The following is a 19,951-nucleotide window of genomic DNA, read 5'->3' as shown; positions in this document are numbered from 1 at the left end:
GAAGTGTCTATTCATGTCTTCTGCCCATTTCTTCACTGGGTTATTTGTTTTTCGGGTGTGGAGTTTTGTGAGTTCCTTATAGATTTTGGGTACTATCCCTTTATCTGATATGTCATTTGCAACCATCTTTTCCCATTCTGTTGGTTGCCTATTAGTTTTCTTGATTGTTTCCTTTGCAGTGCAGAAGCTTTTTATCTTGATGAGGTCCCAAGAGTTCATTTTTGCTTTCATTTCCCTTGCTTTTGAGGATGTATTGAGTAGGAGATTGCTGCGGTTGAGGTCAAGGAGGTTGTTTCCTACATTCTCCTTGAGGGTTTTGATGGTTTCCAGTCTCACATTCAGGTCCTTCATCCATTTTGAGTTAATTTTTGTGTACGGTGTAAGAAAGTGGTCTAGTTTCATTCTTCTGCATGTTGCTGTCCAGTCTCCCAACACCACCTGCCAAAGAGGCTGTCTTTTTTCCATCTGGTACTCTTTCCTGCTTTGTCAAAGATTAATTGGCCATACATTTGTGGGCCCAGTTCTGGGTTCTCTATTCTATTCCATTGGTCTATGTGTCTGTTTTTGTGCCATCAGCTTAAGTTTCATGAGCCCTGAGAAGGCTTTTCAAGCCTCCTCTTCTCCAGTTTCCACTGACATTGTATTTACCTTCCTTAGCATCTTAATGGGGATGTGTTGGAGGCCTGTTTCCATTTGACTAAACTCTTTGGGATCTGGGACAAAAGGTTTTGTGGACCCAGTGCCTTCCTGGCACATAGTAGGATATGCAGTTATATGCTGCATGAATGTGGAGAGTCTGGGAAATTGATTCCCCAGAAGGCTAAGTTCCTTGCTCACAGTAGGTGTCTTGCTCTCAGTCTTCATTGGCTTTTCTTCAAACCTTTTTTTCCTCTCTCAGTAGTCTGATTTTTTTGTGAATTATTTATTTATTTATTTTATTTCCATGCTGCTTTTGGAGCAAGTAAGAAAATATTATGGCTCTTTAGGGCTCTTAAATTCATCAATTTGGTGGTAAGAGAGAGAGTGATATGCTCAACCCCTCATCTGCTGGAAGAACAACAGCTTTTAGCTTGTAAAGTCTGTGAATCTGGTCTCCGGCTTCCCTGTCAAGTGTGCTGTGTGGAGAACTCTCGGCGTGTATTCACTCTGCCACCAACATATTTGGGGATGCCCTTCCACTGTTAGTAAGAAAGTGGCCACATTTCAGTTTCTGTTGCTCTATATCAGGGTCCAGCTAATCTTACTGACCTTAAACATTGAGGTATTTCAGTTAATGATTGGAGTGGTTTACACCTATCAGAATAGATGACAGATTTTACCAAATCCTGCAAAGGCAAGATCCATTGACCGTTGGAACTGGTCACTGTCAGGGGTTGGATTGAAGTGGGTTAAAGACTTTTCCGGGGAAGGAATAATACATGAGGCTAAAAGGGGAAGTGTCCAGAAGGGGTAGCCCTCAGGTATAACTGAAAGGAACAGGGAAGCATCTGGTGGTCTGGAGGGAGGTTCTAGATGCTGAGGCCTGCCCGGACCCAGCTGTGCAGCTGTGTCTCTGTCCAGGCTGTGTTTCTTCTGAGTTCTGTGGATCCTCCTTGCGTGGTTTCTAGGAGTGCTCCCCAGCTACACGCATAGGGATATGCCTCTGATTTAGACCACGACCCTGGGAGACAGGCCAGTGCTCTGTCTAATGTCCTGGGGCAGGCCTGGGCAGCAGTCAAAAGCGCTTGGCCCCCTCCACCTTCTGTCCCTCAGGAGAAGATTGGCTGGAGAAAGGATGCGCTGCATTTGCTGGTGTTCACTACAGACGACGTGCCCCACATCGCACTGGATGGAAAACTGGGGGGCCTGGTGCAGCCACACGACGGCCAGTGCCACCTGAACGAGGCCAACGAGTACACGGTGTCGAATCAGATGGTGAGGACCAGGGGCCCCAGCCCTGCTCTCGTGCTCCTGCCCATGGACTTTCCGATCCGTTCTGGGAATTGGTTTTCTTCTAGTCCATCTTCTCCAGCTGGGCTTTCAGAACTCCTCATTAGCTCAGAACATTTCTCATGGATTTCTGTAGCTGGTTCTTCTTTCTGCCATCAGCACGTAAATGGATGCATTTAGTTAAGGAAGAGGTGACTTGGGGAGACCAGAGAGATCTCAGAGAGGAGAGGTGATCTTACAGAAAGCCGGGGACTGTGCTCCTGCAGAGATCAAAACTGGGATAGATGTTATAGGGCAAAATAAGTGAGAATAAGATGTTGTGACTTCTAGAAATGGGCTCCCTGAGGAACTGAGTCCAGTCACCATCAGGAGTATGGCTGCAGGTCTCCACAGAATAGGAGGCCCCAAGGACCTTCTACTGTCAATAGTCTATGACCATCACCATGTCATTTAAAAGAATTTATGCAGTTTCAAGCATATATAATAATAGATAGATCATTGAAATGAACTCCTATGTGCCTATTGCCCACATGCAATAGTTACCAAGATCTTGTCACACTTACTGTGCAAACAGACAAACCACAAAAACCTATTCCCTCTTCCTTCCCAAATCCATTGTGGTGGTGTCTGGCTAGACGGAAATACTTTGTAGTTTCTTTGCTGGGCAAGCCCATTTTCTCCCATTTCAAGCTTTCCATATTATACCAAGAATAATGGAGTCTGGAAAAAAGAGTCATAACTTTGAGACTTGATAGCTATGGACCCCTGTCCCCATCATTAGCCCTTAAAGTCCTTCAGGACATTATAGACTGCTTCTCAGCCTCCACCCTCCCATGCTTTTTGGACCCCCTCCCCCACCACAGCCCAACATTTAAGCCAGAGGTCTGAGAATGGTTTGCCCGTTCTGAGTAGTGAGCAGGACGTGTGTGAGGGACAGTAGCGGGCCCAGTTGTTGGGTTAGGAGAAGGAAAATAGGACAAGAGTTAGGGAGGAGAGGTCTTAAGGAAGAGAGGAAAGATAATGGTTGCTCATGGTAGATGGTGGGATGTGGTGGCAGGACTTTGGGGGGGCCTTTCCTCTCTGTCCCATCCTTCCTAAAAGGATGGAGGCACAGACCAGCTGTGGGAATCTTTGCCTCATTATGTCTCCATTCTGGCTTAGGAGGGGTGGGGGGGATGATCTAGTTTGGGAGGTACCAAAAGGCCCTTACCTGGAGATCTCTTCTGCATATTTCTGCAATTTAGAGATGCAGATGGGGCTTGGTTATGAAGGATGGTCTGGGGAAGATGCTTTTCTTAGCAAGCATGGGTGCCTGAATGCATGTTGGAGCTAGGGGCTGGTATCTCAGCCCTTTAGAAGTGTTACAGCCTTGGGGTGCCTGGATGGCTCAGTCAGTTAAGCATTTGACTTCAGCTCAGGTTATGATCCCCCAGTTCATGGATTCAAGCCCTGCATTGAGCTCTGTGCTGACAGCTTAGATCTTGGAGCCTGCCTCAGATCCTGTGTCTCCTTCTCTCTCTACCCCTCCCCCACTCTATCTCTCAAAAATAAATAAACATTGAAAGGAAGGAAAGAAGGAAGGGAGGGAGGAAGGAAGGAAGGAAGAAGGAAAGAAATGTTACAGCCTTGACCTTTTGCCTTGGCCCTAGGACTATCCATCTCTTGCCTTACTTGGAGAGAAATTGGCAGAGAACAACATCAACCTCATCTTTGCAGTGACGAAAAGCCATTATACGCTCTACAAGGTATGCCTGGAGGGGATGAAGGGGGCTGATGGCCTGATTCTGAGGCCCGTGATGACCCCAAGGTGAATAGGAGATTAGAATGTGGGGTGAGGCAAAAAGTGGGGAGGTGGGGTGAGGAGTGTTATCAGCCTTCCTCTATGTGAGAGGAGATCCAAAGGAGAAGTAGAATATAGCCCTGTCTTGATCTAGTGGAAAATATTAGTATTGATGAAGCAATTAAACTTTCACTTAGCAGCACATGCTTTTACAAGCAATTTAAACTTAGGGCATCTGATTTGATCCTGAGAAAAACTTTAGAAACAGTATGAGCTCCCATTTTTCAGATGATGAAATAGATATACAATATAATAGGGAAGGACAATATAAAATAAAAGTATACAGAAAGAAAACTAAGGCACTGAAGCAGGTCACATCACTAATTCCAGTGTTTCCAGAGTTTTATGCCTTCCTCACAGAGTAGGGCAGACCAAGGGGTTAACCTGAGATAGGAATTCCCAAAGAAAACAAAAGATGTCTTGAGCAAATAGAGCATTCTGTGTGTGAACCTATTTTGTCTCAGAGACTTTTCCTGGGCCATCCTCTGGACCATCATTATAAAGTCCCCTCGTGACTGTGTTCGTCCTCATAATCACAGGCAAGCCACATTCCGAACTAGAAATTTCTGAGTTGCTCAGGGAGTGTTCCTGTAAGCTAAGTGTAAATCTCGGCTCACCTCTGCCTTCCTTTGACTTGAGAGGTTATGAGAACTGAGTCAGCAGCCCCTCCCCAACCCCATCTGCCCCTCACACACCCGTCCCAGCCCCTTCTCTGGACTGCTCTTAAATATCCACCGAAGAACCTCTGTCAGTATGTCTTTCTGCTGCTCCTGCCTGAGATTATCACTGATAAAATGCCACTTAAAACTTCAGTTCTTTCTCTTCCTTTAGTCTGAATCAATTTTAGAAGGTGAAAACAAAGGAAGAGGGTTGTTGGTTTTATATTTTTGTTGTTCGGTGGAAGATAGCAGGATAAAACCCAGCCATTTACACGTAGCGTCTTTAGAGGGACTGATTGCACAGACTGGACTGGGTTTGCTTCCAGATACTTCAAGATGGAAGAGATCTGTTTTGGCCTAAGCCGTCCTTGCTCAGAACCAAGGACACCTTGCTCAGAGAGGAGGCCCACGTCGTCAAGGCAGGCTGAGGGCAGTGGGTGTTTCTAGAAGTCTCTGTCACTTTAAGAAGTGACATACTCAGTTGTTAGGACAAATGAAAGAGGAAAGGCAACCACTTCAGGGCTGCCTGCTGTGCCACGGGATTTCACCCAGAGATCCCCAGATGTCCTTGGAAGACCACCATTCACATGTCAGTTCCCTATTGAGGGAAGAGGCCATATTTGAGACCCTTGGAAGAGTTTCCCCTTTCACTCCTACTGAAAAGATTGAAGGCATCCTTCAGCTGAAGCTGGGAATACAGATCTATGTAGACTTGAGGAAAGATGGCAAGAATATCAAGAGTCTATTGTCCATAGAGAATGGAATTTCAGAGAGTTGTCTGTTACCTGCCAGAGGGCAGCGGCCTCCCAGAAGGGGCAGGACATTCTGCTTCAGGAGCAGATCTTGCCAGGCCCCTTTGCGCTCAGACCTTTGAAGGTTGGTGTTGCACACCCTTTTGCAGTGGCTCCATCCCCCAGAGCCAGTGCTCGCCTTTCCTTGTGGCCCTTTCTCCAGTTTATGGTGTGAGAGCCCTGCAGAGCAGGGCTCTGGGGGCCCTTACTGGTCTAGCTCAGGAGAGCAGTGTCCCCTCTCTGATGGTATAGAAGGGCAACATTGGCTTGTATCTCTTCTTTCTTTCTTTTCTTTTTCCTTCAAGAATTTTACGGCCCTGATACCTGGAACAACAGTGGAGATTCTACATGGAGACTCCAAAAATATCATTCAGCTGATCATCAATGCATACAACGTAAGTCCCTGGTTTCTTCCCCACGGCCACCTCCGCCCCACCCCCTCCTGCTGAGCCCCAGGAGCTGCTGTGGACGCAGGTGGCCGTCACTCGCGCCTGCGTACACGGCTCTACTTCCTGCCGCCTGCCTCTGGAGTGTGGTGCCTTCCTCCGTCACTCAGGTTTGCGGTGGAGAAGGCCCTCATCCTCTCCCCTCTCCTCTATTCTCTCGACTCTCATCAAAAGTTGAACCCAGTGAGCAGCAAATGGCTCAGTCAGACTCTGGTCAGTGGTCCCTGGGCTTGCTGGGGTTCTGACTCATGATAGCCTGGGCCCCCCACCGGAGCACCATGGTTGGGTGGGCACAGGTTCCACCTCCTGCCCTCTGTCCCTCAGTTCCACATACCCAGGGAGTACTTGACTCAGACCTACTTTTCTCAGGAAAATGGCAGGCATAGGTTCTCATGCTGGCCAGTTTGTACCTTACATAAAGCAAATATAGTTGAAGTAACACTGTTAGTCCTAAACTTATGTGAAATAGACATTTGTGGGCGGGCCTGGGAACCTGATTATCCACTATAGCATCACATGGGTGGTAGGGAAGCCATCTTACTTTCCCAACTGTGACTGATGTACAAATAATAATGTAGAACTCTGCCTTTCCAGGGTTGACTTTGTCAACCTGCAGGTGCAGCCCTGTTTTGAGTTACAAAATACTGCTCAGTTAGACCAGGAGCTGGAGGTAATGTCCTCACCACAGGGGGACCCCAGAGCCCTCGCTGGTTCTAGGGTGAGCTGGGTGGCAGTGAGGACTGGTGGAAGGTTTTCTGTCCTCTGCCCACCCCCAACTTCTGTTTCACGTAAGGATCCTCTTCCTCTCACAAGTGCTCATTCCCCCTCACTCCTAGAACTTCCTGTTGAGAGAAACCAGACCTTCTTCCCTTCTCTCTGCCCTGTTCCTCACATACTGACATAGTGTTTTCTGTTCCCTGACTTTTAAGTCTTCACCCTGACCTAGTGGGTCAGGGTTTCCAGGTTCACCTTTGGTGGTTTTCACATTTCCACAGTGAGTGGAAACGTAAGCTACTGAAGGAGCGTCTGAGAAGAGAGTGTGTATGCATAAGGGAGGGGGCCTGGGGCTGCCAGATGTCGCCCCCTTTCTGAGGGCCTTTCTTATCGTGAACCTCTTTGGCCTCAAGCTCTGGATGCTGGACTAAAGGAGTTAAAGTAGGAGCCAGGACTCCTGCCTCTGGGGGCGGCGGGGCTGAGGGACCCCTGGGTACGGAGAGGGGCTGCTGCACCTGCTGTCACTGGGGTGGGGGTGACCATAGCTTACCTTCTGCCGAGCCAGCACCTTTGGGGAAGAAATGACTGAAGAGAAAGCCCACCATGGGCTCTAGGGTGGGTGAGGATTTCTCCTGGGATTCTAGGGAGGATTTTCATCCTCAGTCAGCTTCTGAGTTCAGATCCTGCTGGGAGGCTGGCTGACCCATCTCTGGGTCTCTCCTAAGCACTTCCTGCTGAAGGCCTAGGCCCTCTACTTCTCATGGCTTTCAGAAAGGAGAGCATAATGACTCCGAGTTGCACAGAACTGGCTGGGTGCTCTTTGCTGGAAATGGAAAAAACACTCTGCTCCGTCGGCGCTTTGTGTGGCTGGGTGGTTCTGTACTTCGATACTTGAGTGTGGGACCACTAAAAACCAGGGAGCGCAGGGCGTTGTTGGTTCCCTGTGTGGAGGCTTGTAAATACCTGAGGGAGTTCTTTCTCTGAGATATGTTACTTGGCTCTGAGCAGGTTTATTACATATAAACTCATTTCCCTTTTTTTTTAAAAAGGAAATTTACTCATTTGAGAGAGAGTGAGCGTGAGCAGAGGAGGGGCAGAGAGAGAGAATCCCACTCAGGCTCTGCGCTATCAGCCCAGAGCCCAGTGCGGGGCTCAGTCTCGTGAGCCATGAGATCAGAACCTGAACCGATATCAAGAGTTGGGTGCTTAACTGACTGAGCCGCCCAGGTGCCCCCTAAATTTATTTTCCTGGTGAAAATCCAGGGACCTGGGGAATATGGTTTGTGTGGCCAGTGGAGGTTAGGAGAGGAGCAGAGAGCCCTCCCTGCTGCTGAGGAGTGAGGCTCAGGATGAGTGTAGAAAATGATTTTTTCTAACAGGAGCTACAGTTAGCCTGGGATGGATCCCCCGAGGGAGTCTGGGAATCCAGGACCATAGCTTAGCTCTGAGTTCGGCTTGTTCCTATGAAAGAACGCGTTAGGAAATGAGACACATAACTTATGAATGAACATTTGAAACTCAGCTCTTAGCATGGGTGATTCTGGAATGCTATCAGTAGTGACTGTTCAAGTTCAGTGGGAAAATGTAAACCAGCGTTATGGAGATGCTGAACAAATAAACTGTACAGATTTAAAGTGTAAAATTGGTTAAGTTTTGACATGTGTACACATCTTTGAAACCATCACCACCATCAAGGTATTGAACATGTGTGTCACCCCAAAATGTTAGGATGGTTGGAATTCCCTACTTCCACCTTTTCCCCTTCAGTGGGGATTTTAAAGCTATTAAATATACAATTGTGAGATGGCAAGGCATTTGGAGCTAAGTCTGGTGGAAGCCTGTTTGCCCTTAGTAGTGATTAGTGTCTGCTTCACTGGCTGTGTTCTTTTCTTCTTCTTTTTTTTTTTTTTAATGTTTATTTATTTTTGAGAAAGAAACACAGAGTGTGAGTGTGGGAAGGACAGAGAGAGCGGGAGACACAGAATCTGCAACAGGCTCCAGGCTCTGAGCTGTCAGCACAGAGCCCTACGTGGGGCTCAAACTCATGAACCACAGGATCATGACCTGAGCTGAAGCCCCTCCCCGCCAGGCACCCCTGGCTGCAGTCATTTCTGACTGAGGGGGAGGCCCAGGATGGGCCTCAAGTGTGCGTGTGTGTGCATGTGCGTGTGTGTGTGCTTAGCGGTGGGCTTCCTTTCACCTGCTCCTCTCCCTGGCCTGGATCTAAGCCCCGCTCTAACTGGACTGTTTGCTTCTCTGTGTCTCCTTATTGTCTTGGCAGTTTGTGGCAGATCCATATGGGATCACGCAACACATGACTAAGAATGGCTGTTGACTTTGACTTCCCCTAGAGAGCTGGCAAACCATCTGTGGGGACATTCTGAACAGATTTTGGTTGAAGCACACGTAGCAGATGAAATAGCTGTGGTTTTTAGCTAGGCTGCAGAGGGAGCAAAATGGGCGGGGCATGTTTAATCTCTTGTAGACTCAAATCTGTTGTATACAGCTTTCGTAATGTGAAACTTCAACTCTGGGCTTTGATTTGTATATTTTTCTTGCTGTGCCAAATTCTTCATTGTGAGAGATCACCAAGTCCTTCCAAGGGGATTTAGCAGTGTGGAACTTGGCTGTACTGGAGGTGCTAAGGGGAGCCCAGAGACCGGCCCTGGGTACACACCTATGGAACACGAGCACTGTGTCACATTGAGAAAGGGGACGAAGACTCAGGGAACCACTGGGGGCTCTTTCCAGAATGGAAAAGAACAGAAGGAGCTGGAAACCACTAGAATTGCATGTGGAGGGTGGTATCAGAGGCTGTGGTATATGTGTCTCCTAGTGGAGCACATGTTTCTCTTTTTGTTGTTGCCATAAAGTCTGCACCCACCCACTCCACAGCTGGCCTGACTTAAAGCAGTTGCAGATGTGACCTAGCCTGACCAAGTATTTTAATAGCCTTTAAACTTTTGACATTCTTGACATTGTCTCCTTGTCCCGGGATGAGGAGTAAGGAAACATCTTTAGGGGCAGGTCTAGTAGGAGTCAGTTGAATTTCAGGAGGCATCTACAAGTCTTCATGTATTGCCTGCAGCTTTGATTCTTTATTATATTTTATGCTCCATTCTATCCACTCATTCATTTGTCTAACGAATATATAATAACGGCCTAATGTGTGGCAGATATCATCTACATCTTGAGAAAACAAAACAAAACAAAACAAAACAAAAAACAGTAAGCAGAACACAGTCCTGCTTCTGGGAGCCCATAGTCTTTAACAGGAGATAGATGCTAATGATCAGAATACAACCTGATTATCCACACTCTCCAAGGTCAGAGCACTACAGGGGGATCAAGAAGGCCTGGCTCTGTCCTGCCTGCCTCCGGGAGCTGAATGACCCTGGACAATGCCTTTTCTGTGACCTCAATTCCCACTTCCAAAAACTCATAGGTTTAAACTGAATACTCTCCATGATTTTTATCCCCTGCTCCCAACATCTTAAGAGTTTCTGATTCCTATGGGGGCCAAGAATAATACAAACTTCAGATCACAACACAAAGTTTTGGGGGTCTAGACTAGAGCAGAGATTTAATTTCCATCCATTAGAGTTACTAATTCATTCATTAGGGGTCCCAGTCCCCAGAGCATTTCCCCCCTACCAGATTCCCCACTAACCCTTCCGGGGCAGCTCCAGCCGATCTTCATGAGGAGGGAGAATGTGAGCTACACAGCCCTCATGTCTTATGTGACTGATCAGAATAATATTTTACATAACTCCAGTCTACCTGGTCCTTTTATGATACATTGATTTGCCTTACTCTTATAGCTATTCACAATTAAAAAATATATATATATTTAAATTTTTTAATGTTTATTAATTCTTTGGGAGAGAGAGAAAGACAGAGCATGAGCAGGAGACGGTCAGAGAGAGGGAGACACAGAATCCGAAGCAGGTTCTAGGCTTCCAGGCTCTGAGCTGTCAGCGCAGAGCTGGATGCAGGGCTTGAATCCATGAGCTGTGAGATCATGACCTGAGCTGAGGTCGGACGCTGAACCAAATGAGCCACCCATGCACCCCAAACATATATATGTATTTTTTTTAAAGTTGACCTTGTCAACAGAATATAAATCTTGTCTTAGATAGAATATAAATCTATAGTAATCAAAATAGTATGGGACTGGTACAAAAATAGACTCATAGATCAATGGAACAGAATAGAGACTCCAGAAAAAACCCACAATTATATGTAAGCTAACCTATGCCAAAGTAGGCAAGAATATACAATGGGAGAAAAGCAAGTCTCTTCTTTTCTTCAGTACATAGTGCTGGGAAAACTGGACAGCTATGTGCAGAAGAGTTAAGCTGGACCACTTTCCAACATGTATACAAACATAAATAAAATGGATGAAAGACCTAAATGTGATACCTGAAACCATGCAAATCCTAGAGGAGACCACGATCAGGAAATTTACTGACATCAGCTATAGCAACATTTTTCTGTATGTGACTCCTAAGTCAAGGGTAAGAAAAGCAGAAATAAATGATCAAAATAAAAAGCTTTTGTACAGTGTAGGAAACATCAGCAAAGCAAAAAGACAACCTACTAAATGGGAAAAGTTATTTTCAAGTGACATATTTAATTACAGGTTTAATATTCAAAGTCTATAAAGAATTTATAGGAGTGTCTGGGTGGCTTAGTCAGTTAAGCGTCTAACTCTTGATTTCAGCTCAGGTCATGATCTCATGATTCACGGGCTCAAGCCCCACATCAGGCTCTGTGCTGATGGCACAGAGCCTACTTGGGATTCTGTCTTTCTCTCTCTGTGTCCCTCCCTTGCTTGATCTCTATTTCTCTCTCAAAATAAATAAATAAATAAATAAATAAATAAAAATTTAAAAAAAAGAATTTTTTAACTTGGGGTACCTGGGTGTCTCCGTTGGTAGAGCATGCAACTCTTGATCTCAAGGTTATGAGTTTGAGCCCCATGTTGAGTGTAGAGATTACTTAAAAATAAAATCTTTAAGAAAAAATGTATGCAACCCAATACCAAAAAATAATCATTAAAAAATGGGCAGAGGACCCAAATAGATATTTTTCCAAAGAAGATATACAGATAACCAACAGACACGTGAAAAGATGCTTGACATCATAAGGGAATTGCAAATCAAAGCCACAATGAGACAGTGCCTTACACCAGTCAGAATGGCTAACATCAAAATGACAAGAAACAGCAAGTGGTGGCAGGGATGTGAAGAAAAAGGAACCCTTATGCACTGTTGTTGGAAATGTAAATTGGTGCAACTGTGGAACATAGTATGCAGCTTCCTCAAAAAATTAAAAATGGAACTAGCATATGACCCAATTACTCCATTACTAGATATTTACCTAAAGAAGGTGAAAACACTGATTTGAGAAGATACATGCACCCATATGTTTACTGCAGCATTGTTTACAAGAACCAAGATACGAAAACAGCCTCAGTGCCCATCATGGACAACCGGATAAAGCAGATGTTGTGTATATATGCACAGTAGAATATTACAACCATAAAAGGATGATGTTGGGCTGTTTGTGACAACATGGATGGATCTGGAGGGTATTATGCAAGTGAAGTAGGTCAGACTGAGAAAGACAAATACCAAGTGATTCTCCTCATAAGTGGAATCTTAAAAAAGAAAGAAACAAACAAACAAACAAAAAGCAGAATCAGTGCTATACATAAAGAGAACGAACTGATGGTTCCCAGAGGGGAGGGGAAGTAGGGGATTGGGCAAAATGGATGAACAGGGGAGAGAGATACAGGCTTCCACTTGTGGGATGAATAAGTCATGGAAATAAAAGGCACAGTGTGAGAAATAAAAAACTTTTTGACCTTTCAAAAATAAGGTTCTTCCGCTCGGTCTGAGCCCATTAGCATAGCTGCCACTAGAGCATCCATCCGCTCATTCAGCAGAAGCTTGTGTTTGATCCTCAGGAGGAGTAGGGAGTGGCTCTGGGAACTCACAACCCAGTGGGGAAAGCAGCCTTGTAAATAACTAATTGTGTTCAGCGGGAGAGTGCTGTTGAGTGCTGCATGTTGAGAGGTGCTCGCCCAACCCTCTGCCAGTTGGGGCTGGCACAAGAGGAAGTGGATTTAAGAAAGAGTATTTTTAGACTTGTAGAAGCACTTCAACAATTTGTTGCAAAGGAGACTATTTCTTGCAGCGAGTATTTTCAACAAACTATTAATTTGTTGGGAAAGCTGCATATTTAACTTTTTCAAGTTTAGCACTATCGGCTCAGCAAAAAAGAAAACAAAGAAAAGAAGCCCACGTGAGCAAGAGGAAGTTCTGCCTGCCGTCTGCTCGGTGCCATGTTCCCCAGAGTGTGCCTGAGAAGGGGAGTGGGAGTCTGGAGGGTCATCCGTTGATCTTGGGGCCCATTGTGCACCCGTGTCTCCCAGGGCGTGGGCATCCTGCCACATCGAATGTACTTAGTGTATAAACAAGTGTATTTTTTGTGGCATGTGGCCCCTAGACACAAGCTGGTTCATTTGGCCTTTGTCTCCAAAGGTGTGTCCTTAAGAGATTTGCAATGGCAAGTTTTTGAACTTGCAGGCATGCAGGAAATTGTACAAAGTTTCACAAACTACATACACCTGAGTATCCAGCATCCAGGTCAAAAAAAAGAATATTACTAACACCCAGAAGCACCTGTTGTGCCCTCTTCTACTGCCATCCCCCAAGGGTAACCATTAATTTTGCCTACTTTTAAATTTCATATAAATAGAATCGTACAGTATGGATGCTTTTTGTGTCTGGCTTCTTTCAGGCAGTGTCCTAAGATTCATCTATGTCATGGAATGTAGTCATGTTTCATTAATTGTTAGTGTGTGGTATTCTATGCGAACACACCATAACGTTCTTTTTTGCTAAAGGTCTGTTCTACTGTTGATAGGCATTTGGGTATTCTGGTTTCTAGCCGTTCTGAGATAGTGTTGCTATGAACATTCTCATACATGTCTCTGGTCAGTGCATATCTCTGTTGGGTATATAATCCTACAATGAATTGATACGTCTAAGATTGGACCAAGCATTAGCAGATACTGCCTCATGGTTTTCTGAAGGTGTTTGGAACATTCACACTCACACCAGCAGGGTGAGAGCTCCAGTTGCTCCGCATCCTTTCCAACACTTGCTATTTTTGGTGTTTTATTTGTTTCTACTATGATAGGTAATTCTGGCTTGATGTTTATTTCATTCGCCATCTTGAGAACATTGCCCACATGTAAGATATGACTCTTTCAGAATGCAGTTCAAAACTCAGCACATGTAGCCCTCATCGGCTGGGGTGGGGGTGTGAGTGTGAGGATTGGCAGGGCGGTTCCAGGAGAAGGTGTCTGCTGAACTGGTGTTGAAGGCTGACGAGATGCTAGCCAGGAAAGGAGAAGAGAGAAGGGCTGTTGACCAGGGGACCACTCTCCCAGGCCCATGGAAAGGCCACTGTCTCGAGAGCACATGGCAAGATTTGAGGAGTTGCCTGTGCGAAGCTGAGCGGGGATGACAGGTGACTCTGGAATGGCCAGCAGGGACAGAGCATCACCCCCCGTGAAGCAGATCAGGTTGCCATATGGCAGGTGGACTGTTATCAACCTCTCTGAGCTCATGGAGGGAGGTTTCAGGCCAGGTCTAGCAAGTTGGCATCGGCATGGAGAAAAGAGAAAGGATGTGGGACTGGCAGTGGACCAAGCCCACTGGCCCTTGCCTTGGCCTGAGACTCCTGAGTTAGAGACCGTCAAGTGGCCTCAGAGAACCAGTGTGGAGAACATCTCCACTGCAGCCTTTACTAAATGGTTCTGGTTCTGTCTTCTCTCTCTGTTCAGAGCATCCGGTCTAAAGTGGAGCTGTCTGTCTGGGATCAGCCTGAGGATCTTAACCTCTTCTTTACTGCTACCTGCCAGGATGGTGTGTCCTACCCTGGCCAGAGGAAGTGTGAAGGCCTGAAGATTGGGGACACGGTAAGTTCTCACCCTTGTTTATACATGTTAGCGTTGGTTGTCATTCTTTGGCTTCTGGTAACTTTTATGACTTATTAGAGTCCTTTGGGGTTTAAATGTCTTCCAGTTCAGCACAGCATGCTGGGGGGCCTTCCTAGGCCTGCTCTGTGTTGCGTCTTTAAGGTGCTGGGTGGGGTTGGTAAGCTGCAGTCAGTCAACAGGGCTCAGTGCATCGCCACCTGAGGCTTCCTCAAGTTGACATTGTGCCCTCGGTGTTTTCAACCATTATTATCTTCATTTGACAGGGATGAAATCAGGTGGGAGAGTATGGGTGGGAATCTAAGAGAACTGGCCTTCATTCCTAGTCCTCTGCAGCTTGCTCTGTGTCTCGGATAATCTGACACTCACTTTTCCGTTGTGCAAAATATGAAGAAAGCCACCCACTTCTGATCTGGTCACATGGAATGGACAACTTCACAGCAATGGAGGGCCTAGAAGCTGTGTGTGGATTAAGTGGGTATAATTAAGAAACATTATATGTAAGATGTGTAGCTGTGTGCCAAGCCAGAGGCTTAAGAGAGGGAGGAGAATATATGGGTGATGAGAACAAAGAACAAGCATGGTCACAGAAGCAGGCAGAATGGTGATGGAGAGCTGTCCACACATCTGCCAGAACTTCCTGCTGCTTAGAAGCAGACCTTCTCAGGTTTGCTGTGTTGGAAACCTTGCTATGTTGATAGTTTCATTGCTCAGAAAATAGAAAGGCAGTGAGAGAACGTTCTCTTCCACAAATAAAAGAATGACTGAAACCAAAAAAAATGGAGAGGGATCTTGAAAACAGATGACCATATCTTTGGGGCATGAAGCACTAATGATGGCCAGAGTGGATACACACACACTTATACCCAGGACTCTAGGGGAAATAGCTCTAAAAGTAGGTGTTGCCACATGTCTGGGTAAGCCTCTGCATGGTTTTCTAGGGCTTTCCCACATGCCATGCCTGATCCTCCCCTCCTTCCCCTTCCCTGCTGCCCTTCACCGTTTATGACATGCAGGTGTACCTCTCGCCTGGTCTAAGTCTTAGAGGGCGTCTCACCTCGCCAGAGGGAAAATTCAGAACATGCCATCAATGTTGAGAAAGTGAGGGACTCTAATGACTAAGTAACAAGTCTTTTTCCAAAGCATGTTTTTCTCCAAGTTTATTTAAAAAAAAAAATGTGAAAGAGGGCCTAATCAGTTGTCAGATGATGAATCATTAAAAATGAAAAATGATGTTTGTGGCATTTAACTCGGAGGGCGCTCATAGAATAAGGTGACATTGCTGTACAAAAATCCTTCTGTTCCCATCTTCATAATTAAATTAATAAGTTTGTTTGGAGATTGTACTTTAATCTAGACCAATACAAAATTGGAATAGAATTGATCCCTGTCTTATTTAGCAATACGTAATATTTGATATGTAAATGGACTGTTGGGTGGGGAAGGTTTCATCTCATTAAAGAGGCACTTCCAATAAAATTTTATTTTTAATACTTGTCAAATTTTGCAACATCTTTATGTTGTTTTGATCAGTTGTAATGATTAATCAATCCAGATGACTTTTTGAAAACCACAAAGCCTAATAGTCACAGGGTGGAGAGAGACAGTTCTGAAAAATAGAAGGAGGTAGAGATAACCAGAGAAAATGACATGTAAGTGAGTTCTGTGGATCTGTGGCTGGAATATCTGGTGCAGTGTGGCAGGAAGGTGAAAGAATAACACATGAAAACTACCCAACCAGGAGCCCTTGGAGAAATAGGAGCAGTGGGATGGTAGTGAGAAAGAGAAGCCACAGCACACACACAAGACATTTGGACTTCAAGAAGGTTTTTAACAATGCCCAGTGACATCCTTAGGAATAAGATAAATGATGTGAGTTGATGACAGCACAGTTAGGCAGATTAGTAGCTAAGTAAACTTGCTTCCTAGCAGTGTTCATGTCAGTTGGAGGGAAGACTTGAATGAGGTTCCAAGTGTCTCTTATCTACCCGTATTTACTACTGGCCTTAGGGGAGCTCATGGAAGACCTGCTTATCCAGTATGGGAAGGTCACAGAACTAGAGAACACATATTATCTTTGCTCCAGGAAAACCAAGATTAAAAGTTATTTTCAAAATTCAGCTGATTGAAATCACAGGACCGATATCTTACATTTAGGATTACAAATAAGGTAGAGGAAACTGGGTTTGATAGTATTTTTTAAGAAAAGGATGTTGCAGATTCTGATTCTCAAAGTCTTAATGTAAATTAACAATGTTGCTTTAGAAAAAAGCCTATTGAGGTCGCATTAACGGAAGTATTTTGAAACCCCAGAGATAATGGTCCCACTCTCCTTTGTGTGGGTTAGGCTACATCTGGAGTTCTGTGCTCAGTTCTCTTTTTTCAAAAAGCAAGTGACAAGCAACTATGGTGCTGAATTCTCTGGAAACCAGGAAGGTCAAAGGAACTGTGTTGATAATGACAGCATAAAGTTGGATTTCTTTTGGGTACAAGAAACTCAGGCCATTTATGCTGCCTTAAGCAAACATGAGAAAATCGTTATAAGAATATTGGGGTCCCTCACGGACCCAAGAGGGACATGCAGTTAGCTTAGGAAAGACCAGGAACACATTAGACTATGAGTTAGCTCTGTGTCTCTCACCACTTCCCCTTGAGGAAGATACTGTTATTCATGTTGACAGATGAGAAAAATGGAGCCGCAAGGAATTGAGTTGCCCAGGCTACCAGAAAATTCAAAGCCAGGGCTTTCTGGCTCTGATGCTGGTACCCCAGACCACCTTTCCCTGGCCTCTTGGTGCCTATGATTCCATTCTGTCTTATCTATTTCAAAGGGTTCATTTTAAAGCGAAGTATGGTAACAAAGAACGGGGCCCCCACACGGGAACACAGTTTATTGAGTGCCTACATGCACCGCGCCTCATTCATTCAGTGCACACACACCCTGGCTCAGGTGGGGCATGGGGCGCTGCACCCACTGCTGCTGGGCACCCTGAAATGTGGGACAACCTGCCCAGGATCCCTCAGCTAACAAGCACTGGACTTGCAACTGAAGCCAAGGCCATCTGACGAGTCCTCCTTATCACAGAGAGGACACCATGAGCACCCCTCCGGGGGATTTACCACGGCCCCGTTCTGCAGTAGGGATTTCCTGCCACGTCCTCTGCTGCTTGCAGCGCCCGTAAGGTAGACATTACTCCCCCACTTCAAGTGAGAACAACTGAGGCTCCAAGGGGCACCTGAGAAACTTGCTGGAAATCCTGCTGCTGCTGAGCCCCGAGCACCAGCAGTGAAATCTGAAGCTGCTAGCGGCAAAGCCTGTGTTATACCTCATGCACTTCGGAAGGAAACGTTCTCAAGGAAACCCAAGGTGCTATCATTACCACTTATGTGCAGACACCGTGGTGTACAGATTTTGCTTTTTTTCTAGGATAGCTCAGAAGAGTAAGGACATTGTCCAGAAGACCCAAAAAAAAAAAAAGATTTTCTGTGACATTTTTCACAAACACAGAACATCTCGGATGTCTTGGGGTGGTTGGTAGAGGATCTGCGATAGAGAGAGAAAGGTGGCCTCCATGCTGATGCGCTTGCTGGCTCTTCCACTTGTGTGTGCCAGGAGCCTCCCTTTGGCTCGGATGGAAGGCGGCCATGGCTGCTCACTGTTGCAGTGTTGTCTTGCTGTCCAGGAGGTCATGGTCACATGGCCCCTGGCTCTGCTGCAAGGGCGGTAGAGTTTTCGTTTTCTGTGGATGAAGACAGACTGGCCACAAGCAGCAGCCACTCACCCGTCACAGCTGAGCATGAGGCTTGGCCGCGAGGGCCACGCCAGCTCACGAGAGGCTAGCTCTTTGAAGGCCCCGGAAGCAGTGGGGGCAGGGCTGGGGGCATAAAATGCAGCGCCTGGCGCAAAATCAAAACATGGCATCCTTGTTCAAAAATGCAGAATTTGAAGATGACACCAGCAGCGGGTTAAACAGCACGGGGCTCTTCTGAGTGTGGGGCCCTAGGGGTGTACAGACACAGGCCCATGGGCCGGCCCTGGCGGGGAGTGAGGGGCCCTTTTTGCCGAAGGAGAGATGCATTTCTGCATTTCTGGCTCAGGCCAGTCTGATTCTCTTAGCCCTGGGCCAGGAAGGCAAACTTCTGTCCCTCCTCCCAGACTCACTTTCCCTAGAGAGCTCACAGCTGGGCTTCAGCACCCAGCCCCGCTGCTGGGTATGTGGGCACTTCCCCGCTCTAACACCTGTCTCAAGGACAAATCTGGTGGAGAAAATACACGTGCAGACGAGGCAGCCCCATAGAGGGTGATGGGTGCAGCTACAGAAGCTAAGGTGAGGTTCTACCACAGCCCCAAGGAAGAAGGGCCACATCACAGCTGTTTGAGCTGAGAAGCATGAGTAAGGGGTTTTTCAGGCTTGGAGAGAGAGGAAGGGGAACTCCTATTAGCGGGTATGGCATGGGGAGCAGCAGGTGAGGCTGTGAGGCTGTGAACAAGCTTTGCCCTTTTGCAGGGGGGAAGCAGCTGAGGGGAGAGTGCGGGGGGCCTGAGGGGAGGGTGGCTGCAGTGGAGGCCGCAGAGGGGGGCTCGGGCCATATGGGTAGGACAGATGTGCCAAGCTAAGGGGTCTGGCCGTTGTTTGGCAGTTGGGTGTTTTTCTTCAGTGCCATGATCTGGGAGTCCCGGGAATAGGTGGGGAGTGGCAGGAGGTAGGCAGGTATGGAGAGCGAGCAGGGCTCGGGGACTGCAGGGCTGGGGAGGTGGGATTAGGGAAAGCACACGGGGAGTAACTGTCCTGGGGTAACTCTGGGTCTGGCCTGTAGATGAGGACATCCCCATGGAGTGTGTGGAGGGGGGGGTGCAGCCTCTGGACAGCTGGGTTCAAGGGGCAGCCAGGTGGGTCTCACCCTCTGTAACTAAAGCCTCCAATAGGCAGGTGCTCTGTGGTCACTTCCAACCAGAGGCTGTGGTTTTGTGACTGTCCTGTGTTCTCTGGGTTAAGAGATCTCTTTTAGGCAAGAAACAGGAAAGGTGGCAGGCAGGAAGGGTCAGCGTCACCCTCAACGAGAAGTACTCCTCAAATAAAAAGTGTCCTATCCAATGAGGTTCTCTTCTCCAGTGATTGCCATGTTTTCTTTAATTTTCCTCCTCTGGCCCCAGCCCCAGCCAGTGCTGACAGAGTGGGCCCGGCACTGGGAGTTGATTTTCTCATGAACCGGCTTTGACAAATCAGTATGCAAGTGGCCAGTTGTGCAGCAAGCGCTAACGCCCAGTACAAAGGACGCAGTGAGCCCCATCATGGGCTTCCCACAGTATCCCCCTCTCCCGTCCCCTCCTGTGGGGCTCAGTACCCCATGTCCGTGCCCAGTGCTTTGTTTCAATGAGCTCCTGGTGGACTTGGCATCTGTACAGCCCTGGGGTGGGTGGGTTTCGGGTGGGGGCTGGGCAACCCTTTTGAAAGCGAGGGTCAGGCCAGCAGCCCTGTGGGGAAACCAGGAGCATCCCAATGAGGCTTCAGTAACAAACTGGACAGGAGGGAGGGCTGCTGTGTCCATGACCTTCCTCT

At 46.8% G+C, this 19,951-nt stretch overlaps 1 protein-coding gene across 1 annotated transcript in view; it reads left to right on the top strand.

Annotated features, from left to right (window-relative positions):
* The window catches only part of ITGB5 (integrin subunit beta 5), a 117,661-nt gene that overhangs the window by 62,099 nt on the left and 35,611 nt on the right, over positions 1-19,951 (top strand). Inside the window, exons 6-9 of the mRNA XM_029938723.1 lie at positions 1,753-1,914; positions 3,579-3,674; positions 5,525-5,614; positions 14,238-14,372. Coding sequence (XP_029794583.1) covers positions 1,753-1,914; positions 3,579-3,674; positions 5,525-5,614; positions 14,238-14,372 — 483 coding nt within the window. The remainder of the gene's footprint in view (positions 1-1,752; positions 1,915-3,578; positions 3,675-5,524; positions 5,615-14,237; positions 14,373-19,951) is intronic.

This window comes from Suricata suricatta, chromosome 5 (genome assembly GCF_006229205.1).
Source record: "Suricata suricatta isolate VVHF042 chromosome 5, meerkat_22Aug2017_6uvM2_HiC, whole genome shotgun sequence".
Taxonomy (NCBI): domain Eukaryota; kingdom Metazoa; phylum Chordata; class Mammalia; order Carnivora; family Herpestidae; genus Suricata; species Suricata suricatta.
Note: the sequence above shows the minus strand (reverse complement) of the source record. Positions and strands in the feature narration are given on the sequence as shown.